This window comes from Ursus arctos, unplaced genomic scaffold (genome assembly GCF_023065955.2).
Source record: "Ursus arctos isolate Adak ecotype North America unplaced genomic scaffold, UrsArc2.0 scaffold_2, whole genome shotgun sequence".
NCBI lineage: Eukaryota > Metazoa > Chordata > Mammalia > Carnivora > Ursidae > Ursus > Ursus arctos.
Genome location: NW_026622874.1, coordinates 102,597,831 through 102,619,853, shown reverse-complemented (window position 1 = coordinate 102,619,853; position 22,023 = coordinate 102,597,831). Strand labels below are relative to the sequence as shown.

Here is a 22,023-nt window from a genome sequence, read left to right as displayed (position 1 = left end):
GCGCCGGGCTCCAAGCCGCATCCCGCGCACGCCTCGCGCGGACTCGCTGGAGGAGGAGCCAACGCCGCGGCTCGCAGAACCGGATTGGCTGCTGGGAAAGGGGGCGGGCTCCTGGCGCCGGGGGGCGGGGCCGATCGCGGGTCGTAAATACGGCGCCACATGGCACTGGCTGGGGAGGGCGGGGGCGGGGTGCGGAGAGCGCAGGCGCGTTGAGGGCGGGCGCCCCTCGGCCTCCTTGGCCCCTCCGTGGGCCGCGACTTCTCGCGAGACGTGGAGAGGGAGGCGGGGCTCCGAGCGCCGGGGGCGGGGCCGGCGGAGGAGGGGGGCCTCGGGAGGGTCGGCGGGCGGCGGCGGCGGCGGCGGCGACGAAGAAGACGACGAGGTGAGGTGAGGTGAATAGAGGCGCGCGAGGCGCGGGGCGGCGCGCGGGACAGGGCGCGGGCGGCGGGCGGGTCCCGGCTCCCTCCCTCAGCCCGCCGGTAGGTCCGCCGCGGCCCCGGGCCGAGCCCCCGTGCCGGCCGCTGTGTGACCTTGGCCCGGCTCGCACCCTCTCTGAGTCCCAGGGCTCCCGGCGCTGGAGGGCGGCGGCGGCGGGTGGGGCGCCCCGCAGGCGCGCTCCCGGTCTCCTTGTGGGGTGCCGCGGGCGCGGGGACGCGAGCTCCGCGGTGCTCGGAGCCGGTCCCCACGCCGCAGTGCTCCGAGGGCCCTGCGGGGAACCCCGGGCTTGGCGGGCGTCCCCACCCCTCCGCCCACCCCCGCCCTCCCGGAGGGCTGTGGGCACCTCCCGCCGGCTTGCGCTGCGCGGCCCCGCCCCGGGGGACCCCAGGCCGGCCGCTGCGGGGCCGCGAGGCCTGAAGGGGTGGCCCTCCAGGGATCCTCTAATCAGAAACTGCGGGACAGCCTCTCCCGCGCGAGGAAGCCGTGCACTGGCCACTAACAGAGGTACCTCCATCTCCCTCTCGGGCTCCTGGCCACCGGGCATCATTGGCGAGCCATTGGCGCAAGCAGAGGTTCCGCTGGCGCGGAGCACAACAAGCCACAGTGTGTCCGCGATTTATTAAATTATTTACCCAATGCTTGCACTTGGACCGGCTCCGGAGGCCCGGGATGAACGGGGGCATGCAGACGCACCTTTAGAAGTACTGCCCCCCAAAGTGTGGGTGCGGGCGGCGGGGAACCGGCTTAGCGGGCCCTCGCCTGCCCCCGCGCAGGACACAGTGCAACCCTTTCTCCGTGAGCACCTGGCGTGGGGCGTGTGAGTCAGGGCTGCGGTCTGGGGGGAGAAGGAGAGCACACAGGGATGTCAGGACATTGTTTTCAGTTGAAGTAGAGTTGACACACATTGTGTAGGATGGAGGTGTTACAAGGGCGGGTTTGATGCACTTGCATGTTGCAATCTGCGCACCGCAATAGCGTTAGCCCACACCTAGCTCATTGCTACGGGAAGGCTGCGCTCCTGTGCGTTCAGACCGCATCTGCATGGAATTGCTTGGTGGTTCGTTTTCTTACAGATTAGTTTATAGGACTTTGGGCTTTTATTTGCAGGCCCACAATACTGCTCGCTGTTACTGTGTGCTGGCTTCGTCAGTTCAGCAACCACTGAGCCTCTGATCATTTGCAAGATGTCAAGTCGGGCTAGCTGCCGGTCATAAGGTTAGGCTGATTATAACGCAGCGTGACTGGAGCATCTAGACAATTATTTACAATAAAGAAAGGGGGGGAAGAGTGAAGTTTATTTCTTGGTGTTGGAGTTTTCCATGGTGGAGACGACGGACGGATTTGGGGACCTTAGAGGACGAGTAAAGGTTGGAGAGAACATTCCAAGTGGAGGCCGCAGGGCATGTGGAGACATGGAAGTGAATGGGATGTTGGGGGGGGGGGCAGCAAGTCTCTGGATCATTGCCAGGGGGGGTTTGAGGATTGAGGCTGAAGCTAAGGCCAGAAAGAGGTTTCTTATCGAAGGGCTAGAGTTTGGGCTGTTGTCCTGATTTTCAGTGAGGGGTTGGTCAAGATTTTGGGTGGGATGTGATAAGTCCGTGTTTCAGAAAAGTATCACTAGGGACAACAGGGAATGTGGGTTCAGGGTGTGAGGAGCTGGAGACCGAGGTGAGTGCCGTTGTAGGGAGAATGGCTTCGGGACGGAGGCCGAGAGAGTGGTGGGGTCATCAGATTAGAGCAAGCAGGGGAGCCCACAGTGTGTGGCACTCTGTGGGGTGTGGCGAAGGGGAAAGGAAAAACACTAGAGTAACCAAGGTTTCTCACTCGGCTGCTTGAAGGACAGAGCCGGTGCCTGTGATGAAAAGTGCTAGAGTGGGTGTGGAGGGGCGTTTGGGTTTTAGGCTTGTAGAGTTCATGGTGTTCTGGGCCATCCGGGATGAGACACCCTGTCGTAGACAGAGTGGCTGGGGTAGAAGCCCGGGGAATACCAGCTAGGAAGGGATAGGTCATGGAAGAGAAGCGTGTCTCATGGCCGACACCGGGCCTGCAGTTTATGGCCATTACTGCATATCACCACAGCTGGGGTTGATTGTCTTCTAGAAAGGTCTCGAGGCTCGAGTGTGCTTGTGTAGGAGAGACCGGTTAATGATACTGCTGAAGCAGATGCAGCTAGTTTATCATTAAAAAAACCCACAACTTACATCTTCTTTTTGATTTTTTAATTGTCTCTTTCTTTTCAGAAGCTAGCAGTTGGTTTCACACCTACTTAGTGTGGCTGCGGCTGTGGCCAGGGCTGCTGGTTCTTCAGCCACTTGCCAGTAGATGGGCCTCCTGATAGCTGACACAGCAGCTCCGTCCTTCCTGCAGTTAGCCAAGGTGGCGGTTTCTGTGACTGTTTAGAGAACTTGACAAATATTTCAGAGAGGAGTGGGAAATGCCAGGCATAGTTGGGTCGGGGAGAGGGGCGGCTGCTAGGCCTAACACAGGGGGATGCAGTGAGCAGAGTCGGTGGCTCCCAGAACACCACCAGCTGGCACTTCTCTCTTCAGGCAGGAGAGTGGAAGAGTCTTTGGGGAGTGTGAGTAGCTCAGAAGAAAGGACCTAAAAATAGTGACATCGGGGGGTCCCCAGCAAGGAGGCTCAGGTGGATCCCTCACTAATGAAGCTCATACTTAATAACATCCCCCCAAGGTTCAAAGCTTCCAAGTTCTTCCGGTGCCCTACCACTAGATAGAAACAGAAAACCAAGGACAGGTGAAGACACCTCTAATTTGGAAAGTAAAGACTTTAGCGCACACTTGTGGGCCGTGGAGGGTGTGCAGGAAGAGGACTGAACAAGCAGACCCTCACTAAGATACACACACAGAGAGAAGGAACTGCTGTATGCAAGAGACAAGAGCGGCCTGCTGTATTAAAAAAAAAAAAAAAGTGGGGGGAATACTTGAAGAACCAAAAAGAGAACTCTTGGATATAAAAAACACAATGGCAGAAATAAAAAGCCCAGTTGGTGGGTGAAAGATACAGTCGAGTGGCTGGGGGAGGTGCACCTAAATGCAAAGATGGGAAGTGAGAGAAAAAAGGAAAGGAAAGGATCAGATCAGGAGGCTGACAGCTGAATAATGTGTTTCAGTAAAAACGAAGAGAGAAAATAGGATGAGGCAGTCCAAAAAATAATGCAAGAGAATTTCCTAGAGCCAAAACTTTGTGTGCAAGGGGCCCCCCAGGTGGCCGGCCCTGCGGGTGAAGAGGCAGGTGTCCTTTGCTCTCCCTGTCTGTTCAGCTCCCGGTGTGGGTCCTTGCCGTGTGGGGAGCAGGTTTGCACAGTGAGGGATGCCGAGTTTCCACAGTAACGAGTGAGAGTTTGGGAAACAAGGGATTTATTTGGAAATGCATGTGAGGCCATCGGTTTCAGAATTTGGGTAGTGAGAGTGCGGATGGAGAGAGAGTTGTGCACACCCACTCCAAGGCACATTGTTGTGAAATCTCAGAACTCTGGGACAAGGAAGATTGTGCTAGCTTCTAGAAAAAGAATAAAAACAGGCCACCGGCAGGTCATCACAGAACAGAGCAGAATGCCTTGGAGACCTGTCCACAGCAACTCTGGAAGGTGGAAGGCAAGAGAGCGTGGCTTTCAGAATTCTGAAGGAAAATATCTCCCACCTCAAACTCTATACTCACGCAAAGGAGAGTAGAATAAAGATATTTTCAGACATGCTCCAAAAGTTCACGTCTCACGTACTTTAAGGAAGTGACTGACAGGCTTGCTCTCCCGAAATGAGGTGATGAATCTAGAAGGACAGAGCCAGAGGAGATGGGGTTTTCCTGAGAGGAGGTAGGGAGGCCAGCGTGCTCACCTGTCCGGGGCAGATCCCCCCGGGAGAGAGTTCTTGGGGAAGGTGAAGTTGACAGGACACCTGATGGGCTGGAACATCTGGAGAGGAGATGTGGACAGCTGGCAGGGCTGCGGCTGGATTAGTGATGAGTTCATGCAGCACAAAGCAAATGAGAGCATAAGACTGTTATTAGTTCCAGGGAAAATGGACCGTTGTGCAGGAAAAGAGAAATAATTACGGTGTTCTGCAAGGCTCAGCTGTGAACAGCCTTTGCACGATGATAATAATTTATGTAAACATCGAATATTGCTCTAATGGAAACGATGGTGTGCCTGTCTGGAGACGGTGTGGGGGTGAGCGGGGCATGGGTGTGTGAGGGGCCGGGGGAGGGAGGAGACACCACGCTTCCACCTGCCCCCGAGGGGGAGGCCCATACCTAGAGCCAGTCCATTGGTGGCTCGGAAGCCTGTTCTTCAGAGGGGGCGGGGAGCACCCACGATTCAGCCGACAGGGTGGGAGGGGGTGGCGGGAAGGGACAGGGGCTGCTGTGGTTTGTGGTAAACTGCCCAGCATGATTTCGTCCTTTCACATCTACACGTGTGTGCATAACGTCGGTAAAGATAAAGGCAGTCGCACCGCGCGTCCGGCTCCCCTGGAAGAGGAGCCCCGAATCTCGCCCGTGTTTGGTGCTCGGTCTCACTCACGGGCCCTTTTCCTCAGCCCGGAGAGTTGACTCGTTCATTTCCTCTTCATTATTGTCATTGTTCTCTGTATCCTGTCTCCTGGCTGCGGTCACATAGCAGAGTGTGGGTGCTTTCTCGAGCTATTTTATTTTTCTTTCAACTTACTATAAAGGGATTTTAAAGCATATTCAAAAGTAGAAAGAGGACTGTTGTGAACTCTTCGTTCCCCGTCACTGAGTTTCGGAAATTATAAAATCAGGGTCAGTTGTGTTTATCTGTTTTTTGTTATGGTAACAGCTCTTTATTGAGTACCTACTGTATACCAAGACTGTACTAAGCCTTGAGGCCACCTGCCTTCTCAAGTTTATATTTTAGTGCAGACAGACAGTGACCAAGTAAGCCCAAGAACGTGTAATATTGGAGGTGATGACACACGCCACAGAGGAAAAGCAGGTCTGGATGATGGGGAGTGCAGGTGGAGTGACCAGGGAAGCCTCGCCAATGAGGTGAGCTCTGAGCAGAGATCAGAAGCAAGTGCAGGGTTGAGCCACCGGACTTCCCCCGGTGTGCACGTCTAGGCAGAGGACAGTGGATGCGGGCCAGGCAGTGGGAGCCAATGAACAGCAAGGGGGCCATTGCAGCTGGAGTGGGGCAAGAGACTGGGGCAATGGAAGAAATGAGAGTGTGGGGTCCCATCAGGTAGGGCTTGTCAGCAGCCACTGTAAGAACTGGAAATGAGTCCAGCGATCAGAGGATTTTGAGCAGAGAAGTGGCATGGTCTGACTTAGGAAATACCTGTGGCTGCCATGTTGAACATGGGTTGTACGGGCTCAAGCACAGAGGGCAGGTTGGAGACAGCTGTAGTCATGCAGGTGAGAGCCCATGCCAGCTGGGCCAGGGTGCGGGGGAGGGGTGGGCACTAGAGGGACTGGAAGAGGTTAGAGTCTGGTCATATTTCGGAGGTAAAGCTCCATGCAGGTTTTTTAACTAATTGTGGTGAAATTTGTCATCATTTATTTTCCCTTGAAATAGTTTATTCAGATTAACTCAACTCTGAGAAATGAGCGCTCGTTTGGACTCCAGAGTCAAATGCCATGCCGCAAATTCTTGAGTCTTGTGAGGAAGGTAGAAGGTACAAGAGATATGTTCCCTGTCTTCTAAGAATTTGAAGTTTGAGAACACGGGACTGGTATGTGTGCCCTAAGAGCCCATCTACATGGAGATATCAGTGGGGCTTAGGGACCAGGGGCCAAGAGACCAGTGTGAGCGGATAGCCCTCCATGCCCTGGGCCCAGCTCCAGGGGGGAAGTTCCTTTACTTCAAAGGCCAACTTTGGGCTCAATTTTCATTCAGGTCTCCCGGGATGCACATTAACCTTCTGTTTCAGCCACGTGACCGTGTATTACTTCTTTTTATGTGGATATGTCAGATGTCGTTCTCGGGGTTAACTGATTACAAATGAACTAATTCTATAGACAGATGAACGCTAGTGCTGGTGGCGTCAGGCGAAAGTCTGTTTTGCCGCGGGGGTTTTAATCCAGCTCTGAAGAGGCAGACACGGCGCAGAGTAAGTGTTGAGACCACTCACAGAAACTTTCCAAATTTCTGTTGACTACAGTGATGGGAACTGCAGTGAATTCTTTGCTTTATATAGTGTTTGCAAAGCTGGAAAAGAAGTGGGTAGTTTCTGGTCTTTTTGCCAGTCGCATAAATAAATAAAACTGGAAACATTCTTGGACTTCTTAATGAAGTCCGTGTCACTTGATTTAATGCTCAGAAGTTGGTCATTCGGACAAGAAGAAGCAAATTCTCTCAGAAATAAAGTAATAAAAATCTGAGTGTCTACCAAAACCCAAGCAACTGTGCGTGAATATCTCCTCTAGAGGCTGCCAGGGGCTGGCTGTCGGAGAGTGGGCTCTTCAATCAGTTGCCTGGGCTGAAACGCCAGCTCTTCACAGGCACTTGCTATGTGGACTTGGGCAAGTTGCCTGAAGGTTTTGCCCCAATTTTATCACAGTTAGTGTGAGGATTAAATAAATTAATATACGTAAGACCTTACGCTATCACTTTTGAAAACATATTAGCCATTGTTGTAATTATGATAAAATCAGTTGAAAGCATAGAGACTTCTTTGGTGATAATTGGCGGTTGGTAGAAAGTATGAGTAATAAGAAATAACGTCGTATTAATAGAATACAAATATTTGAGGGCCCAATAAAGATGGGAAAATAAATAAGGCCAGTGGCCTAGTCCAAAGAGAGTGGCTTAATATTTTACCAAATAGTTCATATGTTATCGTGTTCATGTTCTCAGTAGCTCTGGTTAGCAGAGAGACCTCGGTCGGTGGGGTTTTGTGGGCGAGGAGCTGAGACTGAGACTTGAGGTGATGTCTCAGGCCACTCAGCAGAGACTGGACTGGGCCCCAGAATGCCGTCCCTCTTCCTCCCGCGCTGTAAATGTCTGTAGGACTTCTGGGGCTGACGTTTGCATCCTGTATTGTGGAAACTGGTGAGAGCTAGGTCGTGGTGTTCACATTGGAAAGATTTAGCTTCTGGAGATGGACTTAATAAGGCTGCTGACATTTTTTTTTCTCGAAATCATATATATTGAAGCATAATTTACATGCAGTAAAGTGCACACTTTTTAAATGTAGGTTGACAAATGTGGACAAATACATCCACCTGTGTAACCACCGTTGCTGTCAAAACAACCGAATATCTCCATCACCCAGTTTCCTCCTGTCCCTGTTTCTGTCTTTTGAAAACTTCCTGTAAGTGGAGTCACGTGGAATGTACTCTTCTGTGTCTGGGTTCTTTTGTTCGCCGCAGTATCTGAGAGACTCATCGGTGTTCATGCACCGATTCATGAATCAGTGGCTCAGTCTGCTTTACTGCCGGGTAGTTTTCCGCTGAGCGAGGACACCACGGTTCGTGTGTTCATGCCCTTGTTGAAGGACCTCTGGGTTGTTTTCAGTTTGTAGCTGCTCCGAACAGAGCTGCAGTGAGCATTCGCGTACCCGTCTTCGTGTGGACAGTCACTGCGCTCATGGGTCAAGTCTTCCGTGCTGTATCTAAAAGGCATCGCCACCCCCAAGGTCATCCGGGCTCTCTCCTATGATCTTCTAGGGGTTTTATAGTTTTGAACCGTACATTTAGGTCCGTGATCCACTTTGAGGTAATTTCTTTTTAAGATTTTATTTATTTATTTGACAGAGCGAGAGACAGCGAGAGAGGGAACACAAGCAGTGGCAGAGGGAGAGGGAGAAACGGGCTTCCCATGGAGCAGGGAGCCTGATGCGGGGCTCAATCCCAGGACCCAGGGATCATGACCTGAGCTGAAGGCAGACGCTTAATGACTGAGCCACCCAGGCGCCCCCGCTTTGAGTTAATTTTTGTGAAGGCAGTAAGGACTGTGTCAGGATTCTTCTCCGTGTTTATCTCTGCGTGTAGCTGTCCGGTTGTCCCGGCACTCGTAATTGAGGCAGGCTGTCTTTGCTGCATTGCATTGCTTTTGCTACAGCCCAGTCGACTGTATTTATGGGGGGTCTATTTCTGGGCTCTCTGTTCTTTTCCACTGATCTTTTCTCTGTTCTCTTGCCAATACCACATACTCTTGATTACTGTGGCTTTGTGATAAGTCTTGAAGTCGGGTAGTCAGTCCTCCAGCTTTATTCTTCAGTATTGTGGTGTCTATTCTGGGTCTTTTCCCTCACGTACAAACTTTAGAAACTGTTGAAAATAACAAAATAACTTCCTGGGATTTTGATTGGGATTGCACTGAATCTGTAGATTAAGCTGGGAGGATCTGGTATCTTGACAAACATGGAGTCTTTCTGTCCACACACACGGAGTAGTTTTCCATACAGATTGCACAGATTTTGTTATTTATACCTAAATATTTTATTTTGGGGAGTTCTAATATAAATGGAATTGTGTTTTTAATTTCAAATTCCACTTGCTCATTGCTGGTATATAGGAAACTAGTTGATTTCTGTGTATTAACTTTGTATCCTGCAAACTTTCTATAATCCCTTGAGCCCTTAAAATTTTGTAATTGAAAAATCATCAGTAATCTAAGATTTGTATATCATATTTTAATGATTGGTTTGATTGGTCTTTAAATAGAGTCCCTGAGCATTATTGTAGCGTATCTACTTTTATGGTTCTTGTAGAACCTTCTAGGAACTGAAAAAATCTGCTTGATGTTTTTTTTTTTTTAAGATTTTTTAAATTTATTTATGTGACAGAGAGACAGCCAGCGAGAGAGGGAACACAGCAGGGGGAGTGGGAGAGGAAGAAGCAGGCTCATAGCGGAGGAGCCTGATGTGGGGCTCGATCCCATAACGCCGGGATCACGCCCTGAGCCGAAGGCAGACGCTTTAACGACTGCGCTACCCAGGCGCCCCTGCTTGATGTTTTTTAATACCAACTTTTCTGACTTTTAAAAAGTCTTAGCATAAAAAAAGAATCTGATCTGTATGCAAACAGAGTTGATACCAGCTTTATTCACAGTGGTCAAAAAAGAGAACCAACCCAAAAGTCCATCAGTTGGTAGATGGATAAACAGTGGTATACCCATGTAACGGAATACTACTCAGCCATAAAAAAGGAACTCACTACTGACGTGAGCAACAACCCGGACCAATCTTAGAAGCGTCTTGAGAACGGGAGAGCCTGCGTCCTACGTGGTTTCCTGTAGGTGACATTGTAGGAAAGGCAGAACCAACACACAAAACAGATTGGTGGTTGCCTAGAGCTGCGTGTTGGGGAAGGAGGAGGGAACGTGAGAGTGATGGAAATGTTCTGGATCTTAACTGTAGTGTTTCTTAATAGTGGTGTACATTTGCCAGCTCATCAGACTCTACAGTCATAAAGCCTGAGTTTTCTTGTATGTAAATCAGACCTCAGTAAACCTGATTAAAAAAGAAAAGGAGAAGCAGAGGTGCCAAAGTGATTTAATCAGGAAAGAACGGTCTTTTAAACAAATGGTGCTCGAACAGCTGGGTATCTATATGGGGAAACAATTAACCTCAACCCCTCCCTCTGGAATACTCATATTGGGTAGTGGCTGTAATCCTGTGCTTTTGACATTCCTTTCCACCATGGCAACTAACTTTATATCCATTTCTTAACACTTTTTAAAAAGATTTATTTATTTATTTTTAGAGAGAGAGAGAGAGAGAGAGCGCATGCACACGAGTCAGGGGAGGGGCAGAGGGGGAGAGAGAGAATCTCCAGCAGACTCCATGCTGAGCACAGAGCCTGACACGGGGCCCGATCCCACGACCCTGAGATCATGACCCGAGCCGAAACCAAGAGTCAGGCCTTCGACTGACGGAGTCACCCAGGTGCCCTCCGTTTCTTAACACTTTCTCTTTAGTTCTCACTGGTTCAATCACTCCTGTCTATAATGTATAGTAAACACACACACACACACACACACACATACACACACACACCCCAGTCCAAGTGACAAAGCAAATATATGTATTAGGGTTCTCCAGGGAACAGAATCGTAGGGTGTGTGTAAAGAGATTTATTTTAAGGAATTGGCTCGTGTGATTATAGAGGCCGAGAAGTTCAGACCGAGGAAGAGCTGATGGTATGTTCCAGCCCGAGTCCAAGTCTGAGGGCAGGAGACTTCTGTCGCAGCTCAAAGACTGTCAGGCAGAGAGGAAATTCTGTCTCCTTCACCTGTTTGTTCTATTCAGGCCATCAGCCGATGGAGCGAGGCCCAACCAGGCTGGGAAGGGCCGTCTGCCTGACTCAGTCTACTGAATCGGAGGTCAGTTTCAACCAAGAACACCCTCACAGACCCTCCGAATGCTGTGTGACCAGTGAAGGGGACGCAGAAGCAACCAGCACATACCTCCTGACCTTATTGTCGTGTAAGGTCATCAGTCTGTTACAGACTGTGTGGAAAGCGCCCCCGCATAGGTCCTCACGCGGGCCTGGCTACGTGGCCCACTCTTCCCGGTAATGGCACATGCCGGAACGGGGGGGGGGGGGGGGCGGGGAGGGAGCTCAGCCCCCTGGCTGCTGCAGACCGCCCTTCGTGGCCCTGAAGGGCAGCCGGTGTGGGGCCCCTGCCGCCGTGTCCGGGTGAAGAGGCGTGTTTAGCAGCCCCTCCCCGAGCTGAGGCCGCCTTGTTTGGGGCGAGCGCTAACGTGAGGGCTGACTGTTCCATCAGCGCTCACAGGGCACCGACAGACGGAAGCTGCTGGAGGAGACCTTGCTGTCGCGTCTCGTGCTGGAGGCAGAAGCCTGGGACTGGCGCGGCCAGCCCACCGTCAGTCGCTCCTCCGCAGAGCCCCTTCGGGCTTCGCTGCTTCGGAAGCAAGAGGCTTTTTGGGGATGGCTTTTTGAAGTCGTGGGGGATTCGTGTTTGGAGATACCGCCCTTCCTTTTTGAATGAATGCTACTGGGAGGTCAGTGGTGTTCCCTGACTTGCTTCTGCGTCTGCAGGCTCCCGGCTTCAGTTCTCAGCTGGCTCGTGCCAGGTGCCGCCCTCCTCCCCAGAAGGCCGCGGAGTGTTCCCTGGAACCTTCCCCGGCTCCTGCTGCCTCCGTGCCTGGGCCAGGCTCGCGCACGCCCTGCTGCATTTTAGCAAGTACAGCTTGTTGGCGGAGCTGCGCGGTCGTGCTCGTGTCTCTGCTCTCTCTTGGCGGCCCGAGGGGCTGTGGCGCGTGTTTGAGCAGCACAGCCCCTTCCTCTCCAGGCACTGTTCGCACAACCCGTTCGTCTCCACAACTGCTGTTTATGCGGCTTGTTTGAGGTTAGAGAGGACAACACCCAGGCCTGCCCTTGTTCCCTGACGTGAAACACGACCCGTGGCCTCAGCCTCATCGGCAAGCGCTGCCTCAGCTTGGGGTTGAGGTGCTCATCACCTCGGTCTGGAAAGGCCTAGAAGGGTTTGCCCCGCAGGCAGTCTGGTTCTGGGGCAGGACTCCAGGGCGAGACGAGGCTCCCAGGACCGGTGTCACCGGTGAAGAGCCAGACGCACAGGGTTTGGGTGTCCCAGAGGGAAGGCTTGTCTTGTTGTCATGCACCCACCCCCTCATCGTACGTTTCTAAAACTTTTAACATTTGTTTGATGAACAAATTGCAGGTAAAGTCAGCCCGTTGAGCTTTTGTGCAGGGTTGTGAGGTGAAGCTGTGGCGCTCGGTTTATAGCCTTTGTTCCTTATACCTCTCCCTACTGAAGGCGTCCTTGTCTTTGTACATTTTATTTACTTGGATTCGTGCGTTTATTTTGTGCACACTGTCCTGCATTTTGCTTTATTTATTCAACAATACCTCTCGTCCGTTCCTCCAGGTCCACTGTTGTAGCTCTAATTCATTCTTTTCCAATTTTTCTATTGCGGTAAAGTACACATAACATAAATGTCGTCATCTTAACCATTTTTAAGCATACAGTAGCATGGAGCACATCCTCACTGTGCAACCGTCACGCCCTCCGTCTCTAGAACTCATCTCAGCTTCCCAAACCGATCCTCTGTCCCTGTTGAACACTTGACCGTCCCATCCCCTCCCCGCCCCCTGGTAACCTCCAGTCTGTCTCAGGGAATGTAATGCCTCTAGGGACCTCATAGGGGCGGAATCACACGGCATCTGTCCTTCGTGACTCAGCAGCAGGTCCTGTAGGTTCGTGCACGTCATAGCGGCTGCCAGAATTTCCTTCCTTTTGGAGGCTGAGTGATACTCGGTTGTACGTGTGTGTGTGTGCGTACCACACTTTGTTACCACTCACCCTTCCGTGCACGCTGGCATGCTTCCACCTGTTAACTGTCGTGAAGTGTGCTGCCGTGAACACAGCTGTACAAAGACCGCTTTGAGACCCTGCTTTTAGTTCTTTTGAATATAGACCCAGAAGTAGAATTGTTGGATCGTGTGGTCATTTTATATGGTCATTCGATTTTTAATATTTTGAGGAGCCTCCGTCCTGCTTGCCACAGTGCCTGCACCCGTTTGCAGTCCCATTAATAGGGCCAGGGGGTTCCAGTTTCTCCGCATCCTGGCCAACACTTACTTTCTGGTTTTGTTTTTGTTTTGTTGTTAAGTAAGCTCTACACCCCGTGTGGGGCTCGAACTCCTAACCCCGAGATAAGGACTTGCACGCTGCACAGGCTGCGCCAGCCAGGCGCCCGTCTTGTTTTGTTGTTGATTGGAACCATCCCGATGGGTGTGAGGCGGTGCTTCACCGTGATCTTGATTTGCGTTTCGCTGAGGACGAGTGACGGGGAGCATCTTTTCACGCGCCCGTGGCCATTTGCAGGTCTTCAGGGAAACGTCTGTTCAAGTTGTTTGCTTTTTCTTGAATTGGGTTGTTTGATGTTTTTTTTCTTTTGAGCATTATGAGTTCTCCATTTATTTGGGATATTAAGCCCTCATTAGATAATTGATTTGCAAACATTTTCTCCCATTCTGCAGAAATCTTCCCTGTGGATAGTGCCTTTGGTTGCGCAAAAGTTTCTAATTTGTATGACGTTCAATTGGCTGATTTTTTTCTTTCAGTGTTTTAATGCCTTAATTTTGTATTGCTGTGTGTCTTTTGTAAAAGGAAAAATGTTTGTTTTTTCTCATAGTAAAAACCAATCAATGCCCAGTGTAAACAGAAACAAATACAGAAAGCCATGAAGCAGTGGGTCCGAATCACCCAGACGCCCGCTGCGTAGGGAGGTTTGCCGACACTGTCTTGGGGCTGGTGGTGGTGGTGGGGCCCTCTTCTGCGTGTGCAGTCCCTGCTTACTGATGGCCGGCCCCTAAGCCGGGAACGCTCCCTGCAACGATCCACAGGCCCGCTGAGTGGTCTAGTCTGCGTGAAGCAAGGTATGAGCCTCATTATAAATCAGTTAGTTGACGCGCTGTTTACGATATAAGCTGTAGGTTCACTGCGTGGATGAGAAGAGCCCCCTGGGGGCTGCCCCGTGACCTGCTGCTGGTCCAGGGCCGGGCGGTGAGAAATTCGGGACCTGAACGGGGCTCCTCGCTCCTTAGCTGGAGCGCTTCACCGTGCCCAGTGCTACTTACGTAGGTCATTTATGGACTCAGAACAAAACTTCAGACGTTGAGCTTATGAAAGACTAAAAGATGATAACGGTTGGTGCTAATACACAAATAAGGAAAAAATCAGAGCGACTTAAGAGAAGACAAGCTTTCTTTGAACTTAGAGAACCACGTTCGGGACAGGCAACAGAGGAACGTCAGACGCGTCTGCTTCCCCTCTGCTGGGTGACGGACTCACCCGACGGGAGACGGAGGGCTCGCTGCAGGCTGACGGCGGCTCACTCCGCTGTGACCTCTGCCTCCAGCACCAGCGCCTCCGCATCTGTTGGGTCAGAGAAGCCAGGAAACACGCGCCCGTGCGTGACAGACACGCACCTGTTGGCACTGAGCTTCTCAGGAAGCGCGATCCTTCTAAGCCCCTTCTGTTCCGCAGCTTGGACTTGGACTAAGAAGACACTTGCTCGTGTGACTTCAGTCCCTGGGGGGGGAGGGGGGTGGATGTGTGTGAGCCTGTGTCGTAGCAGGACTGCCGTATGTAAATGCTTCCTACAGCAGAGTACCACGCAGATCCAGAAAAAAGGAGCTGTGGATCTGTATAACCACGCGGATGACTCTCAAAGCTCATCCTGTGTGATTCCATTTATAGAACACTCTAGAAAATGCGAACTAATTTATAGTGACAGAAAACAGAGGAGTGGCTGGAGGGGAGGGATGAGCTGGGGAGAAGGATGTGAAGGGGCAGGAATGAGCTCGGGGGGTCGATGGAGGGGTTCACTCTCTGACCGTGGTGATGGCGTCGCGGGCGCATGTGTGCATCCAGGGCATCAGACTACCCATGAAGCGTGACGTTGGTGCACGCGCTTGTGCGCCACTTACACCGCACAGAGCGGTTCAGAAGAACGAGGACATGCAGCAGCAGAGCCGCGGGAGCGTGTGGGGGGCTTGACTTTTGGCGTGAGGCTTGAATCCAGATGTTGATGTGACACCTCTGGGCCTCAGGCTCCTCAGCTGTCAGGGGGTCGTGCTGCCCGCCCTCAGGTCACGTGCAGAGGGGCCTGAAGGAACGTACGAGGGCAGCGCGCTCCTCCGAGCGCCCGGCACTTGGTGGTACGAGCCCTTTAAGGGGCAGCTTCTCTATTAAAAAGGTATTATCTGTACATATCATATGATCCTAAAAACAATCGGCCGTGCCTTTTCCTTGCAATTGAACTGAAGTCATAGGAAATGATTAGTACAGAGTCCGTTGTGGGCCCTGGCGTTGTCAGCGTGCGTGTGCTGCTGCGTGCCTGAGAAACAAGCACAGGGCGTTGCTTATATATCATGCGCTGTAATTTTAGATTCTTCCTTGTAACTGCATAATTCACTTACCTGGCTCTTGGCATTCTCGGTATGCACATGGAGGCGCGGTCCCTGACGTGTGGCTGGTGCCTGTGCCCACGGACGGGACTCGGGGACTCTGCACCCGTCCATGGTGCTGTGAGTCTTGATCTTAAAACTGGAAGCCGAGCTCTCAAATCACGTGACCTCTCAGTCACTTTTTCCCTTTGCCGCTTTCTCAGCCTTCGGCAAAACTTAAAAAAATTTTTTTTAATTTATTTTTTTAAAGATTTTATTTATTTTGAGAGAGAGAGAGACAGAGCACAAGCAGGGAGGAGAGGGAGAGGGAGAAGCAGACTCCCTGCTGGGCCAGGAGCCTGATGTGGGGCTCGATCCCAGGATCATGAGATCATGACCTGAGCTGAAGGCAGACGTTCAACCACCTGAGCCACCCAGGCGCCCCTGTTTTTTTGTTTTTTGATTTGGTTGCACCTTCATCTCTAGAAAGCACTCAGCCTTTTACACCCTCCAGAGGGGATGGTCTTGAAAACTTCAGTGGCACGTGCTTATGATCTAATTTTACAGACAGGCTGTGACATTGTGTGATTATAAGCATTCTTCCACGCACACCTGTGACGCCCTCAAAGGGAGCTCGCCGACCTCTGGCAGCAGCCGTGTAAGACACGAGCACCTCTGCTTCTCATGGTTTTCACGGCGCAGTGACTGCCTTCGTCCCGTGTGATAGTGCGCGAAGCTGTGGGCTGCCACGGGGTGGGGTCGGCCAGGCTTCTCCGTGCCCCCGGCTGGGTTGCCTTTTCTGTAGGGGTGCGCTGAGAGTGCTGGGGGCTCGGGAAGGACTGATGAAGGTGACATGACCAGAATGTCCTTTTTTCTCTGTCACTTGTCTGTTTCAGCACCTTTCGTATAAAAGCCCACACTACCCTTTGTATGCCGACCTTTGTACCGGGAGCGCGTGTTACTACTTTCTCCATTAAAAACCAAAATGAACTGAGCATAAACGTCAGCTGCACAGGTGGGTGGAGATTGCTTCCAGATTTCGGCCTTGTGAAGTTTTAGGTTCATTTAGTGAAAATGCATCAGGTCCCAGGTACATAGTCAAATGCATTCAAGGAATACAGACTCGGAGAGGTTCGGATAGGAAGAAGTCAGAGAGCGTGTGCGATGGGGGCTGTCCCTGGAGCACCCCAAGACGTGCTCCGTCCGTGTCTGCTCTGGTGCCCGCACTGACAGAGCTCCCAGTATGCCTTAAAAACGGACATTCTAGGTTCGGGCCACCTGGTAGGAGTGCATCCATTCTTTCGTTAGGCTGGACCCGTGTCTGAGTTTTGTCTTCTGCAGCCACACAGGATAAGCCTGCTCCCCGCCCACGGGTGGAAGCTTGACGTTCATCCTAGTCTCAGTGTCCAGCTCTGATTTTCAACTTCTCTTTCCAGCTTATTTGTTCATCTTTCTGAATCTAGGTTCTGCTCTCGCTGCTGACAGGGCGGGCCAGCTCTGCTGGTGGCTTGGGGGACTGCCACCTGGGGGAGAGGTAAGCAGAGTCACACACTGGGGGATCTGGCAGCAGACCAAGGGGTAGGCTGACCCTGGCAGGTGGCCCTCAGTGGCTAACCTCTGTTGATTAATATGTGACACATGTTTTCCATCCTGGTGGGACAGGAAGCAGAGTGCCAGCTAACACCACCTCCTACCACATCCGTCCATCCCAGTGATGATGGCCCGGTGTGGAGGTGGAGGTCAGCTCCCCGCCGGGCCCTCCTGTTGTAAGGCGAGGGGAGTCCAAGTGCGACGACCCCGCTTTGCACCATCTTCTTCGGCCTGTTGGTGCCCAGTGGGGGAGATCGGCTCCCTGCCAGGCCCTGCCGAACTGTGACGGTGGGGGTGGCTTTTCCACTGGTGTCTGGCCTAAGTAAAGCAGGTGTTTCCAAACAGATGTTTCTGTTGTTAGGTCACCGTAAGGTTAGGAACAGTTCTGAAGACCTTCTCAGTCCTCACACCAATACTAAATGGGGAGTGGGGTCCCAAGACCCCCCTCAGGTTGGATAATTCACTGGAAGGACACGCGGAGCTCACGGGAAGGTATTGTACTCACCGTTACGGTTCATCACAGCAAAGGATTCAGCTTACAAGCCAGCAGAAGAGACGCAGGGGAAGAGTTGTCCCCTCCCAGGGGAGGTCTGGACAACACCGACTCCAGCTTCCACTGATGAGGGACCGCGTGCGTGGAGTCCTCCCCCCACGTCTTCGTGTCCAGCCTCTCCTGGGGCTTTGTCATCAAACGGTTGACTCCCCACAGGGCTGACCTCAACCTCCAGCCCCTCTGAGGTCGGGCTGACACTGGGACCCAAAGCCCCTCCAGCCGCCAATCACATTGTTAGCCTAAGGCCCCCAGTAAACACTCCTGTCAGGCAGGGCCTGGAGGCATGGGCAGGGTGGGCAAGGTTCAGTCCTTTACCGCAGCCACTCTTGCCTGTCTTTCGCCTGGGCTCTTCTTCAGAGGCTCTTCTTGGAGCTTTTTCCTGTGCCTGTTGGTCCTTGAGGGTTGGAGGCAGCGCCCTCTGGGACATGGGACAGGCAGTAAGGAACCTCGCAAGCTTGTGTCCCTGTTGCTCCTTGAGCAGCCAGGTCCCTGGACTGTCCTTTCCGAGCCTTCCTGTGCCTGTTGGTTGTGTCACATCTCTCGTTGTTTCGTTGTGAGTGGGCAGATCTGTAATGGAGCGGCCCCCTCCAGGTGGAACTAGGAGCGGAACCAGGGAGTCACACCTGGAGGCGTGACTGCGTCCTCCCCTCTTCGGGCGAGCGTCCCCACCTGGGGTTACCTACAGCCCAAGCAGCCTGTCCGTCCCAGCACTCGATCAGACGCCGCGTCTTCCCTGTGGTGTCCCTAGCCCTTCGCCAAGTGCCCGAGGCAGAACTGGTGCTCAGCATATTGGTCCGACAGGACTGGCCCAAGGATGGGCTCCTCTGGCGTTTCTCGTATTGACCTTGGCTGTGGTCAAGGACAGCCTTCAGCGGAAGTTGTAAGGGAGCCACAGATGCGTCGTCCGGCCTGCATCTCCCCACGCGTGAGCCAGTGGGCCTGCTGGTCGACCTCTCCAGGGTGCGGACCAGGCACCCGCTGACATTCACAGCTGCCACTCTGCACCTGCCCTCCCTTAGCCCTCCCACCACCCTTTTGTTTCTGAAGATCAGGCAGCCTTTCCCCATCTCCGGCCGGGGCTCTGCTGCTGTGTGGCTCTTCTGTGGGGGCACCAACAGTGCTCTTAGAGTCTGGAAAGCTCTTGCATGGGCCCCCTTTCAGCTGCCCGGTGGACCGTCCCTGTCCCCCCTCCGACCTCAAGTGCGCTCCACCCCTTCCACATAGAGGGGGCAGAGACGGTGCACGGTGCCCAGCACGCATCAGCCACACACAGCAGCTTGTTCTCCGATGTGGTTATTTGCATTAAACGTGCACAGCAAAAGGTTTTCTCAGGGGCTGGGACGTCTTTAGCATTTTTGTAAGTTGTCGTATGCATTCAACTTTAACCTTGTGTTTTTGTTTCGCTGACCGCCTCTCCTTCCTCGGCACCTGCTGCCCACGAGGGTCTGTGTCCCTGCCCGAGCCTGGTCTGTCAGCTCCCCCTCGTCAGTTCGGTGACAAAGGATCTCCAGCAACCTCGCCAGCCACAGCGTCCTTCTGGGCCCTTCGAAGCCGCGTTAGAAGCAGCGTTAGTCCTGTTACACGGAGGGGCGGCAGCCTCACAGAGCCTAAGTCATGGAGGATGGAGGTGTGAGGGGCAGGGCAGGGACACGGACCACGACGGGAGGTCCGAGACATCAGCCAGCCCCGTTGGCCGGAGTCAGACTGCAAGAGGACACCCTAGCTGGACCATAGTCTTTAACGTAGCTCTGTGTTACCTTTCCAGGGTCCTGAGAGCAGTGTCCCGGCTCCATGAAGCTGACGTGACAGCATCCAGGAGAAAGGGTCTCCCCACCCCGTCCGCGGACAGAATGACCCAAACCCGGCTCTTCCGCCTGTGGCTGGTCTTGGGGTCCGTCTTCATGGTCCTTCTGATCATAGTGTACTGGGACAACGTGGGCACCGCCCACTTCTACCTGCACACTTCCTTCCCCAGGCCACACCCCCTGGAGCCACTGCCCACCCCCCTGCACGGGCCACAGAAGGAGTTCGCGTCAGACGTGGACGTGTTTTTGCAGAAGCTGCTTGGCGGGGGCCTGAAGCAGAACGCCCTTTCTGGTAAAAGGACGGAGCAGCCCTCCGTGCCGGCCTCCAGCAGGCCCGTGCTGAGCAACGCGGAGGAGAGCGTGAGGGGCTACGACTGGTCCACCCGCGACGCCCAGCAGGGCCCGGACCCGGGCGGGCAGCAAGCCGAGCGGAGGAGCGTGCTCAGGGGGCTCTGTGCCAACGCCAGCTTTGTGTTCCCCGCCAAGGAGCGCTCCTTCGATGACATTCCCAACTATGAGCTCAACCACCTCATCGTGGATGACCGGCACGGGGTCATCTACTGCTACGTGCCCAAGGTGGCCTGCACCAACTGGAAGCGTGTGATGATCGTGCTGAGCGAGAGCCTGCTGGACCGGGGCGCCCCCTACCGCGACCCCCTGGACATCCCCCGGGAGTACGTGCACAACTCCAGCACGCACCTGACCTTCAACAAGTTCTGGCGTCGCTACGGCAAGTTCTCCCGCCACCTGATGAAGATCAAGCTGAAGAAGTACACCAAGTTCCTGTTCGTGCGCGACCCCTTCGTCCGCCTCATCTCGGCCTTCCGCAGCAAGTTCCAGCTGGAGAACGAGGAGTTCTACCGCAAGTTCGCGGTGCCCATGCTGAAGATGTACGCCAACCACACCGGCCTGCCCGCGTCCGTCAGCGAGGCCTTCAGCGCGGGCCTCAAGGTGTCCTTCGCCAACTTCATCCAGTACCTGCTGGACCCGCGCACCGAGAAGCTGGCGCCCTTCAACGAGCACTGGCGGCAGGTGCACCGCCTCTGCCACCCCTGCCAGATCGACTACGACTTCGTGGGGAAGCTGGAGACCCTGGAGCAGGACGCCGCCCAGCTCCTGCGGCTCCTGAAGGTGGACAAGCTCCTTCACTTCCCGCCAAGTTACCGGAACAGGACTGCCAGCAGCTGGGAGGAGCACTGGTTTGCCACCATTCCCCTGGCCTGGAGGCAGCAGCTCTACAAACTCTACGAGGCCGACTTCGTCCTCTTCGGCTACCCCAAGCCCGAAAACCTGCTTAGAGACTGAAGGCGTCAGGGGACAGGCCCAGACACCAAAGCACACGGGGCCGGTGGTGTTTCTTCAAACTGGACAAAGGGTCTGCCGTCCCACGACCTTCCTCCCGAGGACGGGGCGGCGTGTTGCCACATATATTTTTTTATGGCTTTGTTTCCCTCCCAGTCTGACCCGTGGCGCAGTTCCACAATGGTCCGTTGACGAGGCAGCTGGAGACGCCCGGCATCGACCATACCCACACTCCGGTTTTTAAAACCACCTACGATTTTGCAATCTGGACTTACTGTTTACTCCACTGCCTATATTCCTTGAGTACTGTGTTAATATTGTTTTTTAAGATTAATATATTTCAGATATTTAATATGAAAAGTGGAGGAGAGGATGGAGTAAAGGTTACACCTGCTTCTGCCGCCTGCTTTCGTGGTTATTCTGGTAGAGTGCCAGGTGCTTGGTACGGGGCCCTGAGGGATTTGACCTCAGACACTCGGGGGAAGGCAGGGAATGTTCATGGTCATCTTCAGCAAAAAGGAGGAACCGACGTTTGAAATCAGGCCTCACGTGTGTTTTTAAAAGGGTAGCGGACAGATCCTGCACGAGCGTGAGCTCTCTGACTGTCCGATATTTCTGAGAAGGGAAAGCGGTTAGAAAGGGGTTTCTGCTTGAGGCCGTACCTCAGGCCCCAGTCGCAGAAGCAGGACGTTAGCCGCGGCTGTTGCTAGAAGGTTATGAATCACGGATGTGCTGTCACAGGGATGGTGTGAGTAGGAGTCTGTTCTGAGACTCTGTTCCCTGCCGTCAGCAAGGTGAGGCTCGGTGGGATTGTCGTAGACTGGCTGGGGGATTCAGCTCCGGTAACCTTCCCCCTCGAGGACGTGACTGAACCTGGGGTCCTCACGTTTGGTGCTCCCGACTCGGTAGAGGGGTCCGTGGGCTGGTCCCGGAAGGCTCTCTCCAAACATCAGGGTCAGACTGATCGGCAGTTTGGGCTGTGGCCCTGTAGTGGTGGGAAATGTGCAGTCGTTCTGCGGTGTGTGGGCCTCAGGTGTGACCTTGTCTCCTTAATCTGGAGCGTCTGGTCCTCGAGGCCCAGTTCCCAAGGAGCTGGCCGCACACAAAGTCCTCCCGCCAGCTCTCCTTGGTGTGTGGTGTCCTTGCTCTGCTGGCTTCAAGATGGCACTGAGGTTTGAGCCCGTGGCCTCTGGGTGCCCGCCTCGCAGACCCGGGCTCCACGGGGCCAGAAACCACCCGCTTTCCCTTCTGTAAGTTCCCCTTTTTATAAAAGAGTTGGCAGCAAAGATGCCCAAACTTGAGTCCGGTTTTAGAGTCACTGAAGAGCCATCACGTTGGGGACGTCCTGGGACACCTGCTCCCCCCGTAGTTGGCCGTGGCACTGCAAGCACCAGGCAGACGGGATGGCTCTGCCTTTGGGGAACCATGTGACCCTACGGTGTGAGACGAGAGCAGGGACCCCCCGGCCCCAGGCCAGCA

At 53.6% G+C, this 22,023-nt stretch overlaps 1 protein-coding gene across 8 annotated transcripts; it reads left to right on the top strand.

The window, feature by feature from the left end:
* The first annotated feature begins 317 nt into the window (after positions 1–317).
* Positions 318–20,946, top strand: CHST12 (carbohydrate sulfotransferase 12). Of its 8 annotated transcripts, XM_057315252.1 has the most exons (6): positions 318–387; positions 10,665–10,929; positions 11,144–11,381; positions 16,191–16,309; positions 16,758–19,004; positions 19,203–20,946. In XM_057315252.1, exon 6 carries the CDS (start codon positions 19,288–19,290, stop codon positions 20,545–20,547), a length of 1,260 nt encoding a protein of 419 aa, XP_057171235.1. In that variant the 5' UTR covers positions 318–387; positions 10,665–10,929; positions 11,144–11,381; positions 16,191–16,309; positions 16,758–19,004; positions 19,203–19,287; the 3' UTR covers positions 20,548–20,946. The 8 variants fall into 8 exon arrangements, with proteins under 8 accessions (XP_057171235.1, XP_044236223.1, XP_026344822.1 ...); XM_057315253.1 differs by lacking the exon at positions 11,144–11,381 and having other exon boundaries at positions 331–387; XM_057315254.1 differs by lacking the exon at positions 11,144–11,381 and having other exon boundaries at positions 331–387; positions 16,758–19,064.
* Positions 20,947–22,023: the final 1,077 nt, after the last annotated feature.